This window comes from Zonotrichia albicollis, chromosome 11 (assembly GCF_047830755.1).
Source record: "Zonotrichia albicollis isolate bZonAlb1 chromosome 11, bZonAlb1.hap1, whole genome shotgun sequence".
Lineage (NCBI taxonomy): Eukaryota > Metazoa > Chordata > Aves > Passeriformes > Passerellidae > Zonotrichia > Zonotrichia albicollis.
The window spans coordinates 15,392,663-15,419,265 of NC_133829.1; the positions used below are offsets into that span (position 1 = coordinate 15,392,663).

Sequence of the window (26,603 nt, forward strand, 5' to 3'; positions counted from 1 at the left end):
TGTCATACTTCATTCCTTAGGAGAACCAAATATATACATACAATGGGGACTTACAGAAGTGTCCAGTAAAAAGAAAGATTCTGTGATCACCTAAATTTACTAGGTGATACTAGGTGATGCTAAATAGCAGTTATACAGCCCACTAGTGTCTTAAGTTGTGTTTACCAACATTTCAGAGGCCCAGCCAGTTTTCTCACCTGTCAATCACACTGTGGCCTTTTTCCTGACTTTCTAACTCATTTCCTGGGACACAATAGCCTGGTTTACACCTTTCCATTGTATTAACTGCAACCATGAAACTGCATATCTTCAGTAGCTCCTAAACTTCCTTCTTTCCACGTACAGTAGTCGTGGACCACTTCCCTCCCTCCATTTGCAATGTAATAGAAACCTCTTCAAAGAGACAGCAGCTCATAGCTGAAGCTTAGTGCTGATGTCAGATAATTGCACTCATGGGAATATTGAGAAACTTTCACTGTCTTGTTCCAGTTGTTTTTCCCAGGAATTGCAGGTAGGAACAAGCCCAGACACTGTGTGTGCCTCAGTGAATGGTTCTGTACTTACAGCTACAGTTTACACACAATCCCCAGTGCCACCAGCACCCCACTGTTTAAATTCTTATCTAAACATGCTCTTCTTATTTCTCACCATTTTATCGTTAGTTTGAATGTCCATCTCACTGAAAACTGATTCATCTCCCCAGTCTTTAGATATTAAACTGAGGCTTAATGCTGCAGAGGCAAGTTCTGTATAATCCACAGAATGTATATTGCAAGTGAGAAATCCATTCCCTCCAGTTTCCATCTAGTGTCAATGGGAAAGCAGCAGATGATGGAGAGCAAATCATTGCAGTGTTTGAACTTCAATGGAATGAATTCCAGCCTAAATTCTTTGGACAGGAACTTTTCTTTTGGTGTAGACCATGAACTGCTTAACATACTTAGAGGTGTTAGCTAAAAGTTACAGCAAACAGTGGCACCAGCTCTTTGCAAATAAGCTTTCTTCAAATCCTTCTAATTCTTGAATTCTTAACTGTATAACAAGTCTATTCATCACTTTTCAATAAATGAACCAAATATTCTAGTAAAGAGTAATTGTATTTGTTAAAGATGAATGGGATTAGAAAACCCTGCAGATGGTTAATTGAAAGACATGTATTTTTAAAAACTGAAAAAGCTATAACAGATATAATCTGAACTAAAAATAGAGAGATTCAGCCAGACTATTTGGTCTAGAATCCAGGCTACATTTGTCACATGAAAATTATTTTGCAGGAAATCTCTATTGCTATTTGTTTCCGTTCAAGACAAACATTACCAGAGCAGCTTTTCCTGTGGTTTTCTGTTTTGGAACTCCTGGTGTTGGCTTTGTAGAAAGACAGGAAGCACAGGGACAACTGAGGAAAAATACAGATTCAAGAGTAAGTCACAACATTTAAATCTGGAGCCAAACTCATCCAAGTCCTGCCCCACTGAGGCAGATACTGAATAGCAGTGTTATCTAAGAAAAGGTGAGGAGAAAATTATGCCCACATATCTAGAGAATTCTCTCCTGTATCCAATGTTACCAGAATCATATATGCCAAATTTGCAATTGTACTTGTCTGAAAACACTGTCCATGTGTGCTCAGTCTGAGGAGTGTCAGTTTATACCACAGCACTGCACTCTGTTGCCTTTTGGGGTACTGAGGAAGGTTTCACAAAGGTGAGGGAATGGGTACTGACCACATTCAAAACAATTAACAGCTCTAGCAATCACTTTTGTTTGGAATCTTTGGAGGCCTTCACCAAGTTAACCTCAAGCAATTACCAGAACAGCTCCCCAGTCACAAGACTGCTGTGTACTGACATAACCCAGTTATTTCCTGCATGCAACCTCTACACACAGAAGCAGAGCTTTCGGTGGGAAAAGGAGTATCTCAAGTATTGTATTCTGCCAAGAAAGCAGAAAGGAGAGAGGGCTGACAGAAGGGTGTTGGGAGAAGGCTCTTGGAAGAAATGAAAGTAAGGAGTAATGAGGACAACCAAGATGGCTTATTTACTGTCAGTGCACTGAGGGTCAACCCGGACTCTTCAGTCCCAAATGAGACACAATTCCTAAAGGAGTGATAAATTTACCTGAGGAAAAAGGGTAGGATATGGGCAGTCCTAGTGGAGAGCTCTAATACCAAGTGGATCAAGAGGCAAGAAACATCTGTTAAGAATAAAACTAAGGGATCCACTGAACAATGCAGCCTGACACGGATGCAGAACCAGCTCTGGCCTGGTAGTTCTGCTACAATGTTTTGGCAGGGAAATTGTACCTGATTGTACAGTACACAGTTTGTACCTGTAGTGTACATGTTGTGCTGCTGGGACTGAGGATTCCCTCAGCACTAAGGCTTTCTGGTAGTATTTTACAGCAAGGTATGGCTTGATAGTTGGTATTTCTCTGTTCAGACCTTGAGGTACTGTTGGACACTTGTGGTTACAGCTGAATAAACAAGCTCCCATAAAAGAGCAGAAATAACACCCCAAATGACCATTTTTGGGGACAAACTTAATTACACTTTACTACACTTAATTACACTAATCTTAAAGCAGACAAAATAACCCTACTTAAAGTGGAATAACTTTTTAACTAAGAAAATACTCTTTCTCATAGTGTCTAGATATTCTCCTGTGCTTTTTGGCAGACTTTGGATACAAACTATACATCTTGTTCTAGTTCAGTGATGGACAAAATACAACTCTTCAGAATAAAAACACCTGCAATCATGCACCCATAATAAAAAATTGTGGGTAACACAGCAGTTTGGGCTTGTCTTCCACAATCTATCTAATATTTTCACAAAAATATCTTGTATCTTCTTGTGAACTTTCAGAAAAGCTCTATTTAAAAAATCTACTAGTACTCTGCACTTTAGCATTGCAACTGGATTAAAGACAAGAAATGCAATGAAGAGGAATTTCTATCCTCCAGATCCCAAAGCAATGTGAGTATTCCAGAAGCACATGTAGCTATTTCCATTCTCTTTATTTGCTTTCACTGACCGTGTGCATTCAAAGAAGCATCAGGCCAAAATTCCATTCTCAGTGGTACTAGCATTTGAATACATTTTTTTTTGTTTAAACAAGCTATTTTTATCAGCTCATTATGCCCACAGATAAAAGATGCAAACCAAACAAATCATAAGCCCCTGCTATGCATCACAGACAATTGTAAATCACAGCTGACAACAACCCCCCAAACTTCTGTTGTGAGCTAACAAAAACCATTAAAGAAAGGATATAAATTATTTCATGAGTTCAAAAAAGAAAATAAAAAGATAGTGTAGGCAGCCAGCAACACTACTCCAGTGTCACTGTTAGTAGAAAAATATAAAAGAAGGATGGTCTTAAATAGAAAGGAAATCTCATTCACAAAAATGAAATCACCTGTGAACTTGATTTAAAATTATTGCCAGGATTTTCTTTTCTTCCTGACCCTATAATGGCCTTCTAAGATAAGAAAGTTTAGAAATTGGCTACGTCAGCAGTGGAGGTGATTGAAGATTGTGCTTGGGGGCAGAATAAATCATTAGATGTCCAGGGAAATGCCCTTGACTCTCTTTTCTTTGGCAAACCCTTCATTTTTCCCCCTTTCAGTGAAATATGAAAGAATTAAAGGCCACAAAAAATCCCATTTGTAGATTATTGGATCAGACATCAATTAAATATTTCCACCTGCTTTATATCTTAGATAAATAGGATAAGGAAAGGTAGAAGGTTTTGTAGGGTTCCAAATTCAGGTCACTGAATCAAGCTTCCTGTGTTTCATCAGCATTCATAACCCCCTCAGATTCATTTTACTAAGTCGAGGTTTTTGCTGGGCTCTTCTCAGATAACAGGCTCCATTTGCCCTGCATTGTTGTTCTCCACACTACAACAGAGGAACTGCAGAAACTGTGGGTGTTCTACCCCATCTCTGCTGAAGATATGACCAAGAGTGAATCTTCAAAGGACACACTGATATTTTCAAAAGGATATAATAAATATCAGGTTTCTTCCCAGAAAGAATTTAGGATGAAATATGAAGATACTGTTCAAAGTATTTCCTCTGGCTTTACCAGAACTTATTCTGTGAAATGCTTACTCATAATGCCAAGTGCAGCGGCATTAGTAGGAAGTCTGCAGCCCCTTTATGTACAGAATGTCCTCATTTCAAGGAAGCAAATGAGAGGGAATGATAGCTGAGTTCTGTACAATTTTAAAGGAAATAAAAATAGTGAGAACTCCAGTGTTCTTTGTTTAGTGTAGTAAAGCCTAGACTTTCAAACAAAATGTGTCAGACACAGATGAAATGGCTAAGCAAGTTTTTTTTTGCATTTTTCAGTACTCTCAGATTAGCTATTCATATTTTAATAAGCTCTTCAAAATCAAAGGGACATACAAAAGATAATTACAATTCCTCTTCACTTATCTGTCATACAAAGTTTTAATGTTTTCTTCCATTTTACATACTGTCTCATAGAGAATGAGGCAGTAAAAATACCTGCAGTAAATCTGTTTTCCATCTCTGCCTGCATATTAGTATTTATTCAGAAACAGAATAATTTATTATATGCAGGTTTTCTTTTTTTTTTATGCATTCCATGCTTGAATAAAGCAAAATATTATTTAGGGACCTGATCTGAAGCCTGCCTACTGAAGTGAGTAGGAGTCCTGTGGAGATCTGGCCCTCAAGGATATCTGCCTACTACAGAATTATCACGGTGAGAAAAAAACTCCTCTAAGCCAATCTGGCAGAGCGTGTGGCATCAATAACCCACTGTTTCACTTGGTGAGTTCCTTGGAATGAAAATACCTCAAAACACAATAATGTCTCTGGATACCAATTATTGCCTCTGCTTTTTCAGTGAGAGGAGATAACTGGAAATGAAAAGAATACTGAGAATTAGTCATGTGGGACTGAGTCATTTCACTAGGAATATTTACAAGTAAATTCTGCAGAAAGCCCAATTTTAAAGAGGTGTAGTAAGAGGGATTAGTGAATGCAAATTCTAATGCTACTGTCGTTATGAGGATGGGTGAAATTACAATAGGGAATTTTTATATACTTCTTTATCATGTTTGGTTCTAACATTAGAAGAACAATAGTCATTAAAATGGCCATACAAGAGATGAAAATTTGTAAACATATGAAAGGCCTCACTGAATTTCCTGGAATTGAACTTATTTCTGTGAATATATACATCAATTATCCTATTTGTTTAGGCAGAACAGTAACAGTCTTTCAGTTTCAAACTTCTTCTAGCGGGAATTCTCTCTGAATCTACACATTTTTGTATGCAGAACTCTTTTATCTGTATGAAGAAAAAAAAAGCATCATCATTTTCAGGAAACCCAAAATACCATTTTGGTTAAAACATCAATATTCTTTTTCCTCTCGGGGCCTGCTAGTCTGCAATGACTGTGGCCACAGCACCAAACCAGACAAAGCTGAAGAGTTTGGAGCACACTGTCATGCACCTGGAGGGACATTTGGGGTGTCCTGTGCAGGGCCAGGAGCTGGACTCAGTGATCCTGATGGGGCAAATCAGCATCTTCTGTGATCCTCTGATCCCATAAGCAGATGTCTGAGTAAGAGATCATTTCTTTTCATCTGGGATGGGGGGAAATCTGGTGAATATCAATTTATTTTTAAGTGCCATTGAAGTAACCCTGAATATTAGATTGCTAATAAAAGGTTACTAATGATCCACATGAATTCACTATCTGTGAAGTGCTGCCTTCAGAGTGATGTGAGAAACAGCCCATAAACATAACACCCACAACCTAAGGTCTAAGGGGATTAGACACCTATGAAAAAGCTGGATCTGACTTCTGGACAGATGAATACTTTATCAGACTAAACTCTAAACCATTTCCACCAAGTAAACAGAGTTCTACATGAGAAACCAGACCAAATCTTCAATTACCATCCCTTCAACCAGCAGCTACCAATTCCCAGAGCCTGTCAGTGTGCAGAGCACAGGGCAAGCCTGATCCCTGTTGTATTGCCCAAGCTGTGATTAAGCCCACAGCAACGAGTTGCCTTGCTCCTGGCAGGCTGCCACATCCACTGATTTCAGTGAAGAAAAGTTACAGTTCGAAAAGGAGGAGGCTGGCCTGGTGCCCACAACCCTCTTCAGCAGAGTTAAACCACTCTGGCCTACATTTGCAGGCACATGTGGCCCCAAGCTGCCTAGCAGGAACTGGAGAGCAGGGTACAGATGGTGCCTTGTGCTGCAGGGCTGGTGAGCACGCACCCAACAGCCACGGAGCCTGGAGCTGCAGGATGGCACAGGGCAGGCAGGGCTCTGTGCATGAAAATATCTGCCTCTGAGCAGCTCCTGACTGGGAAAGAGCAGAGGGAAGGACTCACCTGCACTGCAACTGCAGAGCACCCGGGGCTGGCGCACCCGGGCTCCTCACTGCTCTTGCCAACATCAGGCGGTCAAAAGGAAAAGACAGTGGGGAATTTCACTGGAGTTCAGACTGGAAAACGTCTTACAGACAAGGATGGCAGAACTTAGAGTTAAATAAAGGCACTGTTGTCTTAAATGCTGATGCTCTTTGAATTCTACCAAGAACAGCCTCCTCTTTCTCCCCACCAAAGAGAATGTGATAGTCACTCAGTGTCACTAACATCTCTACAAGACACCCAAAACTGCAAAATTATACAGACAAAAGAGGAGAACATCTGTTCATGGGTTCTGTACTTCTGTCTCAGACATCGATCTTCCTAAGGACATGAACAATGATAATTTTATTATCTTTAATGTCTTCCTCATCAAATTTCACTCCATTGTCTGTCCCAGACAAGGTGTATTGGGCAACAACATTATAAACTCTTCTTAATCTTGCTGTTATTTCAGCCCAAATTGATTTACTGGGGATTCTGAGCTCACTAGCATAATATTTCCCATCCACAACAAAAACTCTACTCTACTTTATATTCTGTTATTTTAGAATATAATCTTAACCAATTCAAGTTTCTAGAATATGAGTTGTTTACAGTTTCAGCAAGAAAATCCCTCTTTAATTTTTAATGTACATTTCAATTTTCAGGGACTTTATTCAAACATATTTTTACTGACATGCTGTTGAGAAACACAAAACTTTCTCTGTAATTATGTACAGCTTTAAAATCAGGAATTAATCACAGTTTCATATTTTTGTTTGTGGCATCATAGATTCCATAGAGTATCCTGTATTTCCGGGACATTTAAATTGTTAAATGAAGTTATGACTCGTTATGGTGGCGTGGTGCCACCTTGTGAGGTTTCATTGTAAGTGCCTCTGACATGCACAAGGAGATAAAATTAGTCCTAGGGAGAAAAGGAAAGGAGACTGTTCCTCTGTGACTGCAATAAATTGCAAGAGATTCCAACAGTGAGCCTGTTGACAAAGAAGAGCATGTGCTTATTGGTTAAGAAAAGAGCACTCAGCATATTAAGATTACATTAAAGGGCATGAGAGGGCACAAAGAACTGCAGCAAAACCTCAAGTACTTTCCCCAACACAGATCCAATTACAGACATGAGTTAATTCCACTGAAGTCAGCAGTTACTGGAGATTAATGTGGAAGTAATGCAAATCAGATTTTGGCCTGCAGACTGTTGCAAATCTTGGCTTACAGTATTTCCTTAAAACAACCATCACTTAAAACAACCAAGTTATTTCTTACTTTTTGATACTGGTTTATTTACTTTCACAACTCTTTTTTTGTCCTCAAGATGCTTTAACTGTATATAAATGAGAGATCACACACGCAGCTGTTTTGATTGAGGCTTTAGGTAATGGTTTTCATTTTTCTTTGTACATTTTTGAAAAAATATAGAGTGTCTGTTTATATTTAACACTTTTCTGCAATTCAAAATGTATGTCCTCTTACTTTTGGGCCAAATCCAAAACTGTTTTAATCTAAACCTCTTTTACTGTTCCAGTTTCTTTCCACGTGGCCTGATAGTTCTTTTAGAGTAAGGCTGGTTGAAGAAACACTTACTGGAGAATCTGCTAGATTGTTCCAGCAATACAACTGCCAAAGTCCAGCAGGTTTGGTACCTTTTGACAGGATTAAATTTGCATCCCACTGAGCTACTCACTTAACAATCTTGCTGTAAGAAAACTGCTAGTCACAAGACATCCAGCTACAGCCAGCTGTGAAAGCACCAATACAAAGCTCTTCAGAAATCTATCCCTCACCTTTGCCACCAGGTGCTGGAAATACTCACCCACCACCAGGCAGTGCTGGAGGACTGAGTGCACAGACCTCTCTCAAACGCCAGGGACACACAATGCTGCTCTGGTTTTTGTTACAGGACATGAATGCAAGTCAAAAAAATAAAGGCAGTCAGACAGCTGCACACATTTGTATCTGCAGTATTTTGCTGGAACACGTCTCTGTGAACAGGAATATTTCTCCACATTGTGCCTCTAATTTATTTTTCTCTTTGTTTCTCAGCTCAGGTGGATGACTCCAAGGTCAAACATCAGCAAGCTCCCATGTCTCCTAAGGGCTTTGTGACATTTAGGTCAGAGAGGACCCAGGTTAACAAGACACTGAGCACTTCCAAGGCCACTCATCCTTTAAGAGCAGAGCATGGTATAACCCAAGAACGACACACAGTGTCAGGAAAACAGGAGTTTTAGCTAATAATCATAACACACAGAAGAATGTTGATGCCAAAAGGAACTGACCTATGTCATCAGCACCAGATCCTTTTTATCTGGATAATCTGATCTCAAATCTTTCCACATTGTATTTTACAAATACATCCTAATCATATCTTCCTATACACCTCACAAGGCTTCCAAGATTAAGCGTCTGTCTTGAAAGAAATTTTTATAAAATTAGGCTGATCCTTCAGTTAAGAGGAAGTAACTTTAACATAATCTATCTTAATGCCAATGTCTTGCAAATATATCAGCTAATAGATCTAACTCAATCTGCTCAAAATGAAAAACAGGCTTGAATCTCTTTTTACTCAATCAGAACTGAATATGAGGATTGATTTCTGTTAATTTTAACTTGGGTAAGGGAATTCAGGTTTTAATTTCTTTATCTAGACAGAAATCAGTAGGAGGAAGCATTAAAATGCTATAAACATGAATGAACATGATAGCTCTACAAATAAATGTAAAAATTACTGTCATTTTCACTGTGCAATCTTAGACATGTCTGTCCTGTATACTTTGAATATCCAAAACTTCCATTGAAACTTTTAATGTACACACATGCTGCTAGGTAAATATTTCTTCTTTATTCATAGTGTGTAAATCTGAACAGCAAGCTACCCTGCAAGCTCACCACACAGAAGAGTTTCTGAGGTAGACAGGCATCAGCATCCCTACAGAAATGATAAACAGGTTAGGTTCTCTACTTTAACAGTTTTCTATATAACACATTTCATTCTTTGAAAGATTTAACTTTATAGTAATTGGAATAATGATCAGAAAGGAAATTAGTATGTGGTCAGCCTAAAAATTCTCAAAGCACAACAGAATGCTTCAAAAGTTTTAATTGTGATGACCTTGATACAGAAGCCATGTAAGTGACAGAGCCCTTCTATTGACTGTTAGAACAATAATTAATACATATATGATTGTCTTCAGGTCCCAGTACCTAAACAATACTGGAAGTAAAAACTAAAAAAAAAAATTAAAACCCCCAAAACAACAACAACAAAACCCAACAAAAAGATCTAGCTGATTTCCAGCTGGAGAGGAAAAGATAGAACTGCATTCATGCATTTTATGGGAGAGATTGCATAGCTTGTTTCAAAAGAAAATATCTTTTCATGTCCTTAATAGTAGTTCTGTGCTTCTTCAACTTCTTCATGAGTTACAGATGACCATGTTCCTCCATTCAAGAACATTATCAGCCCATAGAATGAGTAAAATGCAGGAGCCCCTTTGAGAATAAGGACACAGTTTTAACATTTATCTTGGGAAGGAATTAATCACATACACAATTATCATACAAAAGGCAAATATTTCAAGTTTTATAAGGACACAACAATCCATAAAATATTGGTTGAAGGTAAGCACCAAACCCAGCAGTTGCCATTTTAGTGGCTGAAAGGCAAACCTGGGCTGTGGCTGTCTTCAACACTGGGAGCTTGATCTTGACTGCAGTTCTGTCACCTCAGGTATTTTCCATGCAAGATCCCAGCTGTACAACACAGTGATAGAGGCATCTCATTATTTAAGGCCCGTGCTTTCTTTCAAATACTCTTGGAAAACACACCAAAGTTAATCTCTCAGGGGTTTTTTTTTTTGGGTTTTTTTCACCATTAAGAGCAGTATTAAATATTCATAAATATAAAAACTCTGTGGAAATACTTTTAATAATATTCTGATTCTGACTGTTAAAAAAAGAGGGGAAAAAAAGAAATACCACAATCCAACAACCAATCTTCGCCAGAGTGCTTGGCCAGCAGAGAAGATAAAAATGTGTCTGTTCCAAATATCCTGTAGATCATATGATGCTTCTGTCTCTTTGTGGACCAGAATTCTTTCAGTACTTTCTGCTGAGTTCTAGGAAGCCCTCACTAGAGGACAAAAATCCCTGGAGTGCCTGAGATTCAGAAAAGCTGGACTGGCAGAAACATCTTCAGATTCTTATGTGGAAAGTACTGCAAAAGAAAGAAAAAGATTAAGGCACACAAACACATTTGTCACTATGCCCACAACAGTTTCAGAAATCCTGCATTTCCAATGTTTAATGTGTTGTTTCCCTGCCTGGTTCTGGCAGTTCCTAGGTATTACTAGTGCCATACTCCTCTCAAACCCCGTTACCTATTGTTACAGCAGGCTTCACCCTCAGGCATTCAAATAAGCTGAAACTTCCAGGATGATTTATAAAACAATTTCCTGTGGAAAACGTAACCAGTCTTGTAGAACAGAACACTTAACTAGTGCCAGCTCAATCTGCCAATGCTTCCATTAAACTACAAGCAGCTTCTTAATGATAACAATTTTTAGTGAAATACAACTATTGGGATCCAATTTTCTCAACTAGTAACTGTCATTATCATTTACAGCCTAGTTCAGCTTCTGGGATAGCAGCCAACTGCATAGATGTTCCCTGGTTAATGATTAACAGTGTTTTGTTCTGGTCTGGAAAAAATTCCTCAACGACAGCAGTGCAAATCAAGCAACAGACTTTACTGCATCTTCATTTGCCTGACAGCAGCACAAAGCTGGCAAAGGCTGTCTGTAGGAGATTAAACCTACACAGGGTCATTAAATAAAGGTTTGAGAAAGGAGTGATGAGATAAGGAAAATAAGTCAACCTAGAGTGGATGAATTTCAGCTCCTAGCAGGTCAAAGCCTGGATCATGGTGTCAAAGTTAATGCCTGCTGTGTATGTTAAGTAGGTGTGATAACGTGACATCTTAAAAACACCCCAACATGTTCTTCATAACCTGAGTGCATATTGCTGTTAGAATCTGGCCTTCAAAGGTTTTCCACAGAGTAAAGAAGATATTCCTCCTCAGTAATTTCAAATCTCATGCTGCTTCTGATGATGATCATTTGCAGCTGAATGAAAGTTCTCAACGTTTGTCACAAGTCAGGTGAGCACTGGTCCCACATTAGAGAGCAGAGAGAAAAAAGTGTTCTATGGCTTGGTACAGATCACCTGCTCAAGCAATGGCAGAGCCAGGGATAAAACCTAACTGCCTGGAATCCTACATTCCCTCTTTTATGATATGAAGAGGTGGGGACAAAAGGAAAAGAACAGAGTAAATCCTTTACTACAGATAAAAATCATCTGGGGCCTTGCAAGTTATTCAGCATTTTCAGAAGGCTCCCATAGCACATTGCCAGGATGGTATTCTGGGATCAGATGTTCAGAATTACTGACTGCCCATGGCTTCACAGCAAAATCCCTACCAACTGCAGTTACCCAGCATCTGCATTTGCTCACTGGCAATCATTTCCAATGTGGCTATTGCTTTGGTTCTTAGATGTTCCATTTTCACAGTTGCTCAGCAGCTGGAAGTGTAAATCATTAGACTCTTGGGCTTCCTTGAATTTAAATTCTGAAATACATTCAACTGGGCACAAAAAGTGGAGATAAGCAAAAGCAAATGAAATTGTGACTGCCTCTGGACACTGATGGGTTGGTATTTCTTCCACATGTCTGCTTAAGATTTCGAATGGCCAATTTATTTTAGATGAAAGCATGTTTTTAGATCTTTTTGTAATAGTAAGAAGCTAGTGCAGTTTTCCACTGGCATAGAGGGTTGGTCATCTGCTATTCAGACACTTCCTGTGCTTTGCATGCTCTGTAGTAGATTACCCAGTGAAGCTGCACAGCCCTGCCTGCCCTATGGCTGCACACAGCCCAAGGCGATCATTTAAGACAACCATTACAGCTGAAAACTCAGAAAACGAGAGGCTGGAGACAGAGCCGGAGATGAATTCACAAAGATGTAAGAAAGCATTGTTTCAGTAAATGAATAGGTAATGTTTCCAAGACTGTTATGGCACAAAGAACTGGGCTTTTTGTGGTGAGAGATCAGCTACAGGAATTGCATTCTTGTCCCATGTCACAAAGTCTGTCCCATGCTGGCAGGCACTGGCTCCTGCCAGAGCGTGCTTGCTTAGGTTCAATCCCAGTCAGACTTTGGTGAAACTATTGTGGCATTAAACTGCAATGAATTCCATTCCAAAAGTCAAATCTCTCTTTAGAATGCAGTATTTACCCAGTATTTAAAAAATTAGAATAAGTTCCTCAGAATAGGAAGTTCAGTATTAACAAGTATGCCAGGCTGTGATGCAGTGCATACAGCAAAAATAGAACAAGCAATGTCCTAAAAAAATCAAATACCTTTACAGACAAAAAGTAAACCACACTAAGGCAGAGGTATCAAATCTTGCATGTAAATCAGTTTGGACAAAAGTAGTCTTATGACCCCGTCACTTTCTTTTCCTGCAGCTGTTAACTGTTAAAATTAAAACAGAAACCAAACCAGAGAACCTACACATTCTCAACTCTGAGGCCTTTTCCATTACATTCTCATTTTCCAATATAGCTTCAAAGACACATGTTGGTGAACCATAAGAAATATCAGACTCTTCAGAGGATTCTAATATTTTATTTACATATATTTCCAGCTAAAAAATTGTTTTCTTTGTACTGTTATCCCCACAGAAACTGCTTTTATATAGAAACTACCTGATCAGAGGCTCTAAACCAGTGTTTTGGTTAGGAGGTGGAAGGAGACCCTTCTATATATCACCAGGAGCTCTTAGGCTTGAGGATTTCAGAGATAAATCCCATGACCCAGCTAAACTTTCTCAGGAAATGACTGGACTGCACAGCATCCTCAGCTCGGAATTCTCAGTCAGCAGTTTGCAAGCCTCTACAACACAGCAGTAAAATCAGTCATGGCACAGGAAACTTCTGAAACTGCAGTTTCTACAGAATCTTCAGATCTGCCTTCAATTCTTCACATTTGATCACTGCTCTCTACCAGATTAGTAGGAGCAGCACAGCCTTTTGATTGATAAAAGGAAACCCCACCTGATCCCAGCAGCTTCTACAAGGATAGCAGTATAAAGAAGATATTTCCTTAGCTGGAAGTATCTGTAAACAAAATACTAGAATACCTACTGAGCTGAGCCTCATCATAATGATGATACATCTCTTGTTCTAAAGGGGTTTCTGTTGATACACTTGATTAGTCAAGGAATATCTGAAATGTATAAAAGACATTCACATTGAATGTCTCCTCTCCAGAAGCTGATGTTTCTCAAGGTTCACTGGAATCACGTCCTCCTGCTTTATTGTTGAATTGCTTTTAACCTCTTTCCTCAGAAGTTTCATTTGTGAAAGAAATACTGTTCTGTGTTCTGCAGGACACTTCACAGTTCTTCAAAAAAACATTTTCACAGCAAAGAGATCAATGTCTTCCTATGTGTATTTGCAACATGTATGTAATATTTACACACATTCCTATGCAGACAGCTGGGATCCTTGCTATAGGCTTGATCCTTGCTATAGGTTGAATTTGAGCTCATAATGGATCAAAATATTTTCCTGAACTGCACCAAGATGGGGGGAGGAGCAGGAAAGGTGATAATTAAAAGTCATTGAGCTCTTAGTCTTAAATTAGGAGAGAACTGGAATATGCCCTGGAAAAGTAAACTGAGTTAGGTAAGAAGTCATCCCCCAGTGAGTTCTCTAGTACTTATATCTGATACTTCTTGTATTAGACTGCACAATGATATCCTAAAACATACCTGCAAGTATGCAAGGAACTCTGTTTTTCTTAAAATAATACCTGAGAAAGTCTGGTGCCTTGGAAATCATGTTTTCAAAATCTGCAAATCCTAATTTCCCATCACCATCCATGTCAGCTTCTTCTATCACCTTCTCACAAACCAGAGTGATTTCCTCCGCTGTCAGCTCTTCCCGGGTCAGCTTATTGAGGGTTTTTTCCAAGTCTGCTTTACAAATGAAGTTATCTGTGTTAAAATCTAAACAATAGAAGAACCAAAGATCACCAAGTGTACCACTCATTTACTCCAAACACCAAATGCACACCAGAGCCCCTCCCTCCACACAGTACCATAAATCTTAAAGGCATAGATTGCTTTCAGCTCTCGGGGAGCCATTTCACTGAGCACAGAGAACATATCCACAAAGTCATTGAAGCTCAGGCTCCCCTCTCCATCTTCTGAGAAAGACGACACAATCCTTTCTTTGAAGGGATTCTCCTGTGAAAGACACACATAGACTGGTCTTTGGAAGATGAAAAAATCTGCAGACTACTTGATAATGAATATTTAATTGTATAGCTGGCTCTTTAAAGACATCTTTTTCTCCCCAAAAATCCATCAAAAACCTTACATTTGTATGCTTTAGCAGGAAGTTTCAGCAGTCCTTGCTGCTGCATAGTACCACTTCTGGCCTTTTACTTTCACTGACACATGTCAATGTCCAACATGTGGACATAAATTCCAGAAATTTAAATGAAATATAGTCACCACTGGAGATGATCCTGAAATTATTTCTAGCACCTTAGAATAAGACAATATTCTAAAACCATAAACACACAAGCAAGCATAAGAAAACCTGCTTTATCACTATGAAATCCAAACCAAATGTTTTTACATTAAAAACTCATGGTCTTTCTCAGAGCTGTACAAAACCCCAACACTAATTTGTAGCTGTATCAATAAAACTTGAAAAATCAATTCAATTTAGTTGAATATGAACAGAACACAAACATCACTTGGGCTGTGAGCAGCATCTCATTAAATCTGTGATACAGATCTCATCTGAAGCCAAGACACTGATTAACATACTGATCCATACATATGTACAGCTGTGGTGGTGGCATATCAGGTTCACTATTTTTAATATGCATGCAGCATTTTGTTTGGCTTTTAAAGGTGCATACTGTGAAAGCTCAAAAGCTCAATCATATCTCCTTTTAATTTCTTTTATTTCCCTGTAAATTTAATTACCTAACAGGTATTCATAAACCATCCTATTATTTTAAATGTAATTTCAAATACTAGCTATATTTGAGAGACAAATGACCAGAAAATGTTGTTTTTCAGTTTACTTGAATTCTTTCTTGATAGTTCACACATAGAACACAAGCATCTATAGAAGGCATTTTTGGCATAACTCTGGCAACTAAAAAAGTAATGACCAGGAACAAGGCTGTTTTTATGGACAGGTGAAGTGGGGACCACAGAGCCTTAGGCTCAAATGCCAGCCCAATAAAAAGTCAATACTAAAAACAAATTCTCCTGCAGGGTTGGATGACTGAAGGAATCCACAATTGGGAACAGGCCTACAGATTTCAAAGGATAGGAGATTAATGAGCTCACTGTTCAGATAAAACCAAATTAAATAGAATAGAAAAAAGGGATTCCTGAAAATAAAAAGCGGCCTCAAAAGCAAAAGGGTCACATCTCTCCAGAGCATGAGAATGAAAAATAACACCCCAGAGCCAGGCAGATGGCTGAGAGAACCTCACTGTAAAAGGATATGCAGTGATCACTCATGTCTCCTGAATGAAGTGTAGGTACAGCAGGTGTGCATCTGTGGTTACTGCTCAGGTTAAAGTATCTCACTTAAATGCCTGGAAAAGTCCCTGGAGATATTCATGGAATACACATATACCTGTTTGTGGGATATGCACACACAGACATGCAAGGAGGAACAATTGGTTCTATTGTTCAAACTGCCAGTTTATAAATAAGCCAAAGTAAGATTGATTTGGGCTGAAATATATGAAAAGGCCCACTTTCTTCCTAAAAGCACACCAAAACATAATGTGTTGTATGTTTAATAGCTGAGAATGCCAAACATCAGAATGGGCATCAAAACATGTTAGAAATTTATTTTTATTTCTAAAATGCTGTATAGCTTTCTTTGGAACAAACCTGATGAGAAGTGTCATGGTAACAGTAGTAAAACTGACATCTTAGAGGCAGCATTGGGTAACAAACCAGGAGCAGACAGATGCAAATGTCCCTATCAGCAGTGAATATCAAGCCCAGGACTTTGTGCTTTAGAAAGGCTGGGGCAGGATCTCATTGACTCAATAAGCATTTTGCAGTTGCATAAAATGAGTTATTTATTTGGCATGTCAGAGGTCTTGAAAATACAGATCAATTAAGAATGAATTAAATGAACCTAAGCATACTTCTTAAGTAACTCTTTGCCAAATGGATCGCTAAAACCAAAAATAAAATCTTTCCTCATATTGATTTCTTTCCTTTAACTTTCTCATATTATGTGTCTTCAGGCAGTATATCTGTGGCTTACACAATGGAAAGTATTAGCTTACCTTCACAGATACTTTTCACATCCTTTCTGTAATTTCATTACCTCTACTCTAAAGAGCACAGATTAGGGTTCCATCATATTTAAAGGAAGAGCCATGGGGGAAGGGAGTAAAGGGGAAAATTATATTGTTTTTTCCTAGATTGCTTTCCCATAAGCACTAATTGTTGAAAAAATTATTCCTTTTAAAACTAGAAACCTACACTTGTCTTAAAAAGCTTTTTCTGCAGTCTCATGATAAAAATGAGAGGGGAGACAGAAACAATAAAGAATCACTACAACCAAAAACCAACTCTGCTGTTTTGCAGATTGATGGTGTTGCTGTAGTGGCTCGAGACAATCCTAAATGTGCAATCCATCTTTGCAAGGAACGCTTCTTTTACTCAGATAATTGTGTTTCTGTGCATTTAAAATCTTACACAGCATCTATTCCAACATTCAGACCTTTAACAGCTTACAATAAAACACAGCCATTAGTTTTCTAACAAACTGTTGGAGGGTTTACTTCTGCCATTGCAGTTAAGTCACCTGTTATATTCTTCTGTCCTCTAGTTTCCATCCCAGACTCTAGGAAAGTACTCTGGTGGCCTTTTGCCTTATCTGCTTTGTAGTTTGAAGAATTAATTTCAAGCATCCAATCCTATTCCCACAGGCTGACTGCATTTTGGAGATAAGAGTTGCAAGTGAAGTTCAAAGACAGGTCAAATTAATTAAGTTGGAGATACAGGAGAGTCATTACAAAATGCTGCTTAGTTTTTATATCCACAGAAACACAATGATGACTTTCCCTTTTGTGTCTGAACACAAGTCCCCACTGACTTTAGAGAATATATTTAAAAGCACAACACAGTCTATTTTGCAGACTATTGCAAGCCAGAATCCTTTCGGATGCTTTAATCGAGACTTTTTCAGCAATGGTAAAAACTAGCTTTTCTCAAATTTCAGGATTATTCCAAAACAGAGGGGGAAAAAATTGCTATCAGACAAACATTAATATAAAAGTAGCTAAATTGTTAATTATCAAAGCTCCATAGGAAAGACTGGTGCTTCAAAAGGGAAGCATAATAAGTGCAACAGCAAATTGTCCCTGGAGCAGAAAAAAGCAAGTTTCTTTGCAGGGCTTTTTTGTTAATTTTCTTCTTCCTCAAAATCAATAACCTGGGTTTTATGTTTCTATGATTATATTAATGTCATCAAACTTCTCTGCAGTGCCTGCAGGGTACTATTTAAGAAATTCCTGCAGAAACCAAGGCTAAGACAGAGCTAAATTGGTACATTTATGTCTTAATGGAAAAGACCATTTTGTTCTGTCAGAAAGCAGAAGCATATTAAGTTCAACAATGACACTTTACTGAAGTCACAACGACCAAAAATCCAAAGATTTAAGCTGCATACAGAATTGCTTACCAGCACCTCATGGGAAGATAGGGCATTGTGACAAGAACTGATTGCTAACTCTGACAGGGAAGTGCACAGACAAGGCCGCAGGGGGGGTGCAGGCCTGGGGTTTGATGCAGAGAAAACAGCCCTCGCCTACCACACTTGATAAAGAGACTTCAGAGAAGCAAGGAGAGTGGTTGGAGTAAAGTTTTGCTCCTGCAAAGGGAGTAAAACATCCCATCAAAACTAGGAACAACTAACAGAATGCAGCAAGGATGTTGAGATGAGCTGGAGGCAAAAACCGGCCAGAGCAGGGCTGGGGCTTGGGGAGATCACCCTGCCCGGGCATTACCCATTACACAGATGGCCCAGGTGTCATTGCCCAATGCACAGAAAGCTCTGAACCTGAAAACTCACTGAAATCACATCTAAAACCTCCTCCCCAGTGCAGCTTACAACAAACCTGCAAGGATCAGTGAAGTTCCTGTGTGAGCCAAAAGGCAGGAAGCAACAGACTGTAAAGTGAGTGAAACAAAACTGGTTCTCCTCCAGCAGCCCAGCCCTGGAGGGAAGGATTGCTCTGCACTGCAGTGCCCACAGAGAGCTCCCAATCTAGCAAAGAGGCAATCTGGGGTGTGGGGATGGACACCCACCACTGCTGCCAACCACAGGGGGCTCTGACACCAGGTTACATTGCCACCTGCTGCTCTGTGGCAATGACAGCGATAATGTGACCGAAATCAGTTTTAATTTGAAAAAATATCACTTTTGCTTTCTCCCTGGTCCCACGCTGAGCAGTCCATATCATGGCTACAGTTTTGCTATATTAATTACTGCCATCTCACAGGCGTCCAGATGCCCCAAAGTTAATTTCTTAGACTGGTGCCTGTGTAACCAAGATTGCGAAAATTAGAGAACAGAGACTGCAATGAAACTGATGGAGTAAAGTAGCTCTGTTAACTTCACTGTAATGGTAGACCTAATCAACTGAAAGTACCTTCCCCTTCTTTATTTATTTATTTCTTGTCCCAACTTTCAACTTTTCAGAATCAGGAGTTAGTGAATAATTCATTATCAATTAAAGAGAATGACCATCAGCATTTTTTTCCCCTTGAAACACAAAACACCTGGCTCAAAGCTTTAATGCAGGAGGTAAAGATCTTTCTTTATATTAGCAGAATCTAATTTAGAAAAGTGCATTATTGATTCTATCCGTTTGTCAGAACCTGCAGTGGCATTGAGCTCAACATTGCCAGTAACTAGAAATGTAATGTGTATATGAAAAAAGCCAGGTGCATTGAAATTAGCACTAATTTTATTAGAATTCAATAGAAATTTAGGTCATTTATTTCTATTTTAAGAAGTAAATGTTGTCTTTGTCTTCACCTTGATGAAAATTTACCAAAGAAAACACCATTATGATTTGTTAGGCAGTCTGATCAAGTTGCAAAGGTCAAAGATTTTTTTCTTAGTGTATGAGCTGTAGTACCTAGATTGCTTCAAAAACAAAATCTTGAGGAAAGCCTCTCTCCCCCTCACTCCTGTCTGCACAGGTGCCCACAAGATGCTTCATGAGCAAGAGGGACCCCAGTTTATAACAAAGATCCCAGGCATTTTAACATCTTTTAGTGTCAATGCCTTGAAAGAGTTCTGGAATATCACTTAGTCTCCTCCTGCTGGGATTTTACTGGAAACAAGCTCAGTAGCTATTGAAAGCACTTTTCTCTGTAAGCTCCCAGAATTCCTGAAATGAAATGAGTGGTTTGCAATCAATATTTCTAAGGTTCTTCCACAGACTTATGAGACCTGAGAGAGAATTTGGATAAAATTCAATACTGAGTTTGTGCTATTACTTTCATAAAGTCAAGTTCCATTACCTAGAGACATCTTCTAAAGCAGGGTGAGAAAGCCTCACAGACTTGTGGTGCCAGTAGATAGATTATGACCCACATATGATCCATACATGATTATGATCCATACATGGAAGCCTCTTAGGAAGTCTGTCATTACCACCTAAGTTTACTAAGCTAGCATGATATGCTCCTGTATCTCAATCTAAACAGGATCCTGTATAAAATTTTTGGTTTGTATGTCAGCTTCAGTCCCAGGCCTTCCATCTTGAAAGTTCTCATAGAATGAGCTGTTCCTTACGTGTTCAATCCTCTATCACTGAAGCCAAAAAGACTCTATGTGATCATAATTTCTCACTTCCTTTTCTAAGCTTAGCCTTGATTTGTCACAAAGCTCTCTGGCAGTTAAAGTCTGAGGAGTCAAAGAGCTGTGCCAAAGGATTCATGTTGTGCTATCAAGATCTCAGAGATGATAATATAAACCCTAAGGAATACTGATGCCATTAGAAAAAACATAAATATAATTTGCTGAAGAAGTCCATGCTTACTGTGAAAAAGAATTCTAAAATATCTCTCAGCTTCTTCAGAAACCCAAGCTGTCCATAGGCATCTGCTAAATCAGAGTCTGAAGAATAACTGAAGGATAAAAATTCTCCTAAGGTTTTCTATTGAATTAAATGCTTGCATGTGTTTAATGTTTCCATTTATATGAAATGCTGGTCAAAGACTTTTTAACACACTTTAAAAAAACATGGTTCTTGTTCAATAAATTATATTATCCTAGAATCAAACATACAGCAAGTGTGGTATTAAAGGAATAAAGAGTTCTGTGACCTTCAACTTGAAATCTAATTCAAATGTTCTTCACTTCATGTTGACTTAGCGTTCTCTACAACTGAATGTCTAAAGCATGGCTTCTGCTTGTAAAATACCAGATATTTTTAAAAAATACAATACTAAGGAAGAATTTCTAGATCATTAAAATTAAGTGGGAAGCCATCAATTACAAGGTTTTTATAGCATTGTTCTTAAAAAGCTTAATAATGCTTCATGCAACTATCAGATTGAGCACATAATTGTTTCCACATTATAGTAATTTATAGACATCAGTCGACTAGTGTACATGAAAAATGGACTGTGTGACAAAACACAACATAATTCAATGAACTGTTTAAAAAAAAAGGCTAAAAGTCCACATTTGTCCCATTAAAACCACAAATTATTGAATTGTTGAACTGAGAATAAAAACAGTGTCTCAATTTTTTTTGCACTTAAGGCCTTACACCTACTGCTTCTCTCATTTGCAGTTACATGGACTGTTTCTCCACTTCCTACCACGTAATGTCCCCATGAAAATAAAAACTCTTGATAATTAAGAAAAATAATATTTATTGTGCTTAGGTAGCTGAGAAAAAAGGGGGAAACCTTTACTTTTTATTAGCAATATTCTGCATATTGATAGCAAAATTCCTACAGACTGAGATAAGAACTTCAGATTTCTAACAGCTCTTCATACAGATATTCCTGTGGATACCTGGCTCCTGTGGGGCATATACACAAAAAGCAAAGATTGCTAAATTTATTTCCTATTGGTTTCCTTTAACATCTACCCTAACTATCTCTGCAAGAAAGACATTCACCTGAATATTTTCCAGTTTCTGGGGCTGGTTTTGCCCTTGAACAATAACAGGAAGGGGAAGACCTTAGCATGCCACAGCGCTTCTGGATATCGATTTTGGAGAAAGGTCTGGCAGATGAGCTAGAGAAGTTAAGATACAGTTTGCAAGCAGTCAAAAGTGATACCTTCAGCTCAGGCATGTTTATTATAAGCTGCATAGGTAGTTTAACATCTGGGTCCTTTGTATAGTCCATAGGCACAACGTTTGGTGCCATTTCATAGTATCGGCCGTGCAACCTGTAAACAAGCAGAAACAAACAGCCAAAAATCAATTTTAAAAAACCAATTCCATTCAGACAGTAATCACCTACAAATTTGTCTTGCAGCTCTAATCATTGGTTTTAGTGCACAAGTCTGAGCCCACCAAATTGCCATCTTTCTGAAAGAAGGAGAGTTTTGATGCAGCATCCAGCAGCCGCGTGTTTCTGTAACTGAGCAGAGTTTCACACGGTGTGTATGTAACATTTAGGCACTGCCAGGTATGTGCACAGAAGGCTGAACCAAGACATGTACTGCAAAATGTAATTCTTATCATATGTGCAAGTTGAGTCTTAGACCTAATTCATAAACTGCTTAGGACAGCAAGTGCCCCTTTGTCATGTCCTATGTACTAACACAGTGTATTCTGATCTCTCAGTAGGGCACATGTACTACTTGTATTCATTATAAAGCTGTATCTCGTGACTTTCCTTTTAACAAAAAATCCTGCTTGCTCCCTAGGCATACTAACAATTACGTCTAGCAATTACTGTGTTTTAACAGCAGAATATAAACAAAACAGTAATGCAGGAAGAAATGCCTCAGCAACCTCTTAATTTCTCCAGCTTTACCTGCAGCAGATCCACACCCAACTGAACTACTTCAGGTTCCTGTGTGTAAGTAAAGTCAAAAACTAGGGTAAAATAATCTACAGGCATCAGTTTTCTCATTATTATGATGTACCACAAAGAACACATAAAATGAAACACAGAAACACATTTTTTCTGCATTGTAGGAAACTGATGTCCTTATCCTGCACAGCAATACTTTGTGCCATACCAGAAACTGGATATCCACTACCTCAGCACATTTCAGCTGCTTACCACAGCTCACCCTGACATTTCATAAATACTGTGTAATTCAAGAGGCAATAGCCATTTCCCTCTCTAGCAATTGATTTCTCTGTTGTAAACAGCAGCTAAAAAGATGCTTCTAAATACAACAGAAAAAGCAACTTAAAAGCACTCAAAAAGAAAAAATTACAACAAAACTTTCAAGTCCAATGTCCATCTACGGGTTACCTACTTTTTTAAAAGCTGAATACTGAAATGGTGTTCTAGTCTTCAAGAAAATTAAGCACTCCCTATTGGTAAAACTTCACCATTGTGGACAACATTCAGAAATTCAGGAGCTGATGATTCCTGCTTATTTTAACTGTCAAGATTTCCTTCTTTACTTTATCTAATATTAGACTTGTCTCTTTAAAACATGCAATATCAATGCAAAGTAAACCTGCCACATCTTGCTGACAGAATTCACTATCCTGTCCACAGAAATTGCAATCTATTTATACTGAAGTTCAGCCATACCTTTTGGCAGCTGAAAGAAGCATACAGCTCCCAACTCCAGACTGACAGAAATGTCTGGAAGGCAGGTGCTGGACACAGAACCATGCAGGTAACTCACTGCAGATTTGAGGGCAGCTCTCATATCCTGTTTTCCTCCCAACTAACTGTGCTGTTAATTCACCAAATCGGTCAAAGATCTGTGAGCTTTCTATCTCAGTGGATTTCACACTAAAGCATCCAAATGAGTCTGTAGGAAGTGGTTCTGATCTAACTCCTGCAAACTAAATTACAGCAATAAAACACATCTTCCACATGCTTTTATCTGCAAGGATTCAGCAACTCTATTTGTCATAGCCTTATCACATGGCATGATTAGCATTTAAGACCATGAAAAGGGCCATAAGATTTCCCTATACCAAACATATAGTATGCTGCACTTGCTCCATTATCCTTCAAAATAATAAACAAAGAACCCCAACCAACAGAACAACCACAAAAGACAGTAACACCCTTTCCTTCTTTAAGATCCTGATGGTGGAAGGTTCTTCAGGGACACTATGTACTGTTTTATAATCAACTGGATTGCCAGTATCAAATACTGGATTTGCAGAAAAAAAAACCAGCCCTGCTTCAGCATCTTAACAGGATGCAAAGAAAACCACCTGTCATAAGGAACACAGTCCTTTTTGCTGAAGGTCCACCAAAACTCCCATTTAGTTGAATAACTTATGTTGCATTGGGAGAATACTTTTTGGCAAGGAAGCAATATATGTCTGATCAATTGCTCTGTAACATGATGTAAAGCTCAGTAAATAATCAGGGTTATTTACACCTATAATTTACACTCCTGCCTGTTTGCAGTACTTCACTGCACCGTGTAGTGTTGTACATTATGACAAATCAGTAATCACTTCCCAAATGCTGCTCTCATTACTGACTGTTATCTCATATCTCTCAATAACATTAATTCCTAACTACAAATAGAGAAGAAACAAAGCTCTGGTAAAGGCTCTGATATTTCTCCAGTTTTGGAGAAGCAGAAGGTTTTTCAGGTGACCTGAACACATCAGAGCAGTTGTGACCTAAAGGAAATGCTTTCTGTCCTTTTACTCAGCATGCCCTTCACAAAAAGCATGTCTGAAAACAATCTCAAACCTCTTTATCTGTCCTAGACACAGAAACATTTATGCCTTGTCAGGGAGGCAATGGAAGGTTTGCAGTGCTGTCTGAACACACAGACTTGGAAAAGCTGCCATTATCAGACAAAGACCATCATGTATATTCAGAAGCCCAAGACCAGCCTCACTGTCTTTGCAGCAATAACTACTACAGCTGTATTTCCTTTAAAAGTTTCTTCTGCATGCATGCAGAAACATTTTCTTATTCCTGGCTGTGCTGTCTTTGTCAGCAGGATTCCTTATCAACATTGCATGGAAGTAGGAAATGAAAAATTGGCAGTGTCTTCCCTGCCACAAATGAGAGTGGGAGGGAATGTGATGATAAATTTAATGGCAAATTTCATTAACTGATGATGCTGTGTCCCCACAGGTACTGGTATATATTTCTGCTTCATGCACAACATTCAAGGATTAGGGCTGTGATTCTCTATCATTTTAATCCAGTCTAAACCCAGACTGCTGATCTGCCCTTGCAGAAATTTGAAGCCCACCAGCTACTCACGTCCCTTGTATAAGCAGTAACATTTAAGAAAGTGCAGTGAGGTTCAGCAAACTGATGTGTTTGAAAATAAAGACATTTTCACAGTTAGCTCCTTGAGGTTACTGAAGCAGTTGTGACAGCAGCAGAAGAAAATTGGGGGTTAATTTTCTATTAAATTACTCAATAAAGGCAGAACAAGACTTACCCCTGTAGACAGCAGTAGTTTTAAAATCAGCTGCCCATCAACCAATGAAAACCAAAAGTGCTGTGTTCAGAAAAAAGCCCACAACACAGTTTTGTCCCCACAGCCTACTTTTGATTGATGATAACTTTCATTTTACTACTTTGGGTCTTTTACATGGCAAAAGGTAGGTCAGAGTCTGTTCCCACTTCTCAAGGGTGAAGCATCCTAGAGTCAGCAAGGATGACACTGTGGGAATTTGCTGGATATAGTTTGGGATGTCTCTTACAACAGAGCCTCCTGCTCTACCTGAATAGATTGAAAAAAAAGAGATTTCTAAGCTTACACCCTGCAGCAACCATTTAAATTCACTATTGAGCTTTGGGAGGGAGTCAGACTGTAGCCAAGGTCACCAGTGGGTGTGTTAAAACAAAGAGCAGCCCTTCCTTGGCCCGGTGTACATTCATCTCCAGCATTAAATGTAGTGACAACATATTACAGCTGGCTGAGCTGTCCTTTTAACAGGAACTCTGCACTGAAGGAGTGCTGAAAACAAAGGATAAAAGCTTGCAATGGCTCATTGATTGGAAATAAGGAGAGGCTTTAAAGTGGCCTTTAGAAATGAATAAACATCTTCCGGGTTTGGGTTCCCACAGCAACACTCACCTGATTTATGCTGTGAGGGGGAAACATTTTTATTCAGCAATATATATCCTATTTATTCCTGAGTAAAAGGGATGCATTCAAAGACTTGTGCATTGCACTCTATACCATCTCAAGGAGTAAATTCTAGATTGCTCAGCATTGTTCTGCACTGTCAGAAAAACAATAACAAATGGCTTAACTAGAGCAATGAAAGCAGGCAGTGATGGGCAGTCCCACCATGGGTTCCCAGGAGCCATGGCATGAGCTGACTGCACAGGATGGAACAAACTGTGCCTGTAGCAAGACCACAAGTGCACAGCTGCTGCTTAGTTGTACTTTTGGTTATGCACCACAATCAGAGCTATAGGCTCCTGTCCAGATGCCAGAGCTGAATGGAACAGCTGGAGAAGGACTTCGTGTAATACACAGAGAATTCACCACTCCAGAGACCAGCAGGAGAATTGACAAGTCAACATAAAGCCCTGGAAAGAGGCAGGTCTCATCAATCAGCCCTTCCAAGCACCTGAGATGGCTGGAAGCAAAAGAAGCAGCAGCACTGAGGATGAGACTGCACAGAATGCAGGACAGAGTGCACTGATGGGAACTGATTTACAGCCCTTGCTACAGAGGCTGTAGCCCTGTACTGATGCAAATCAGTGAACTGCACATGCTCTCTTGTCCTGCAGTCCTTTAATGGACAGCTGGGGAACAGAGCCAGACAGACCAAAACCTACAGGTCTGCCACACAGGCAGAAAGAGTTGCTACAGCTCAAAAAGAAGGAGGTTCTTTAATCTGGGGCTGAGAAACTAAGGAAGGAGGAGCCCCTGGGGCAACTGATACAGCA

At 39.0% G+C, this 26,603-nt stretch overlaps 1 protein-coding gene across 6 annotated transcripts in view; it reads right to left on the reverse strand.

The window, feature by feature from the left end:
- Positions 1-9,505: 9,505 nt before the first annotated feature.
- Positions 9,506-26,603, reverse strand: part of CIB2 (calcium and integrin binding family member 2) — a 37,160-nt gene continuing 20,062 nt past the window's right edge. For 5 of the 6 annotated variants that reach the window (XM_074549506.1, XM_074549505.1, XM_074549508.1 and 2 more), the window contains 4 exons: positions 21,852-21,963; positions 14,585-14,732; positions 14,297-14,492; positions 9,506-10,639 (listed from right to left, as the gene is read on the reverse strand). In XM_074549506.1, coding sequence (XP_074405607.1) covers positions 10,618-10,639; positions 14,297-14,492; positions 14,585-14,732; positions 21,852-21,941 — 456 coding nt within the window. In that variant the 5' untranslated portion in view covers positions 21,942-21,963 and the 3' untranslated portion in view covers positions 9,506-10,617. The remainder of the gene's footprint in view (positions 10,640-14,296; positions 14,493-14,584; positions 14,733-21,851; positions 21,964-26,603) is intronic. The other variant, XM_014267581.3, reaches the window with a different exon arrangement.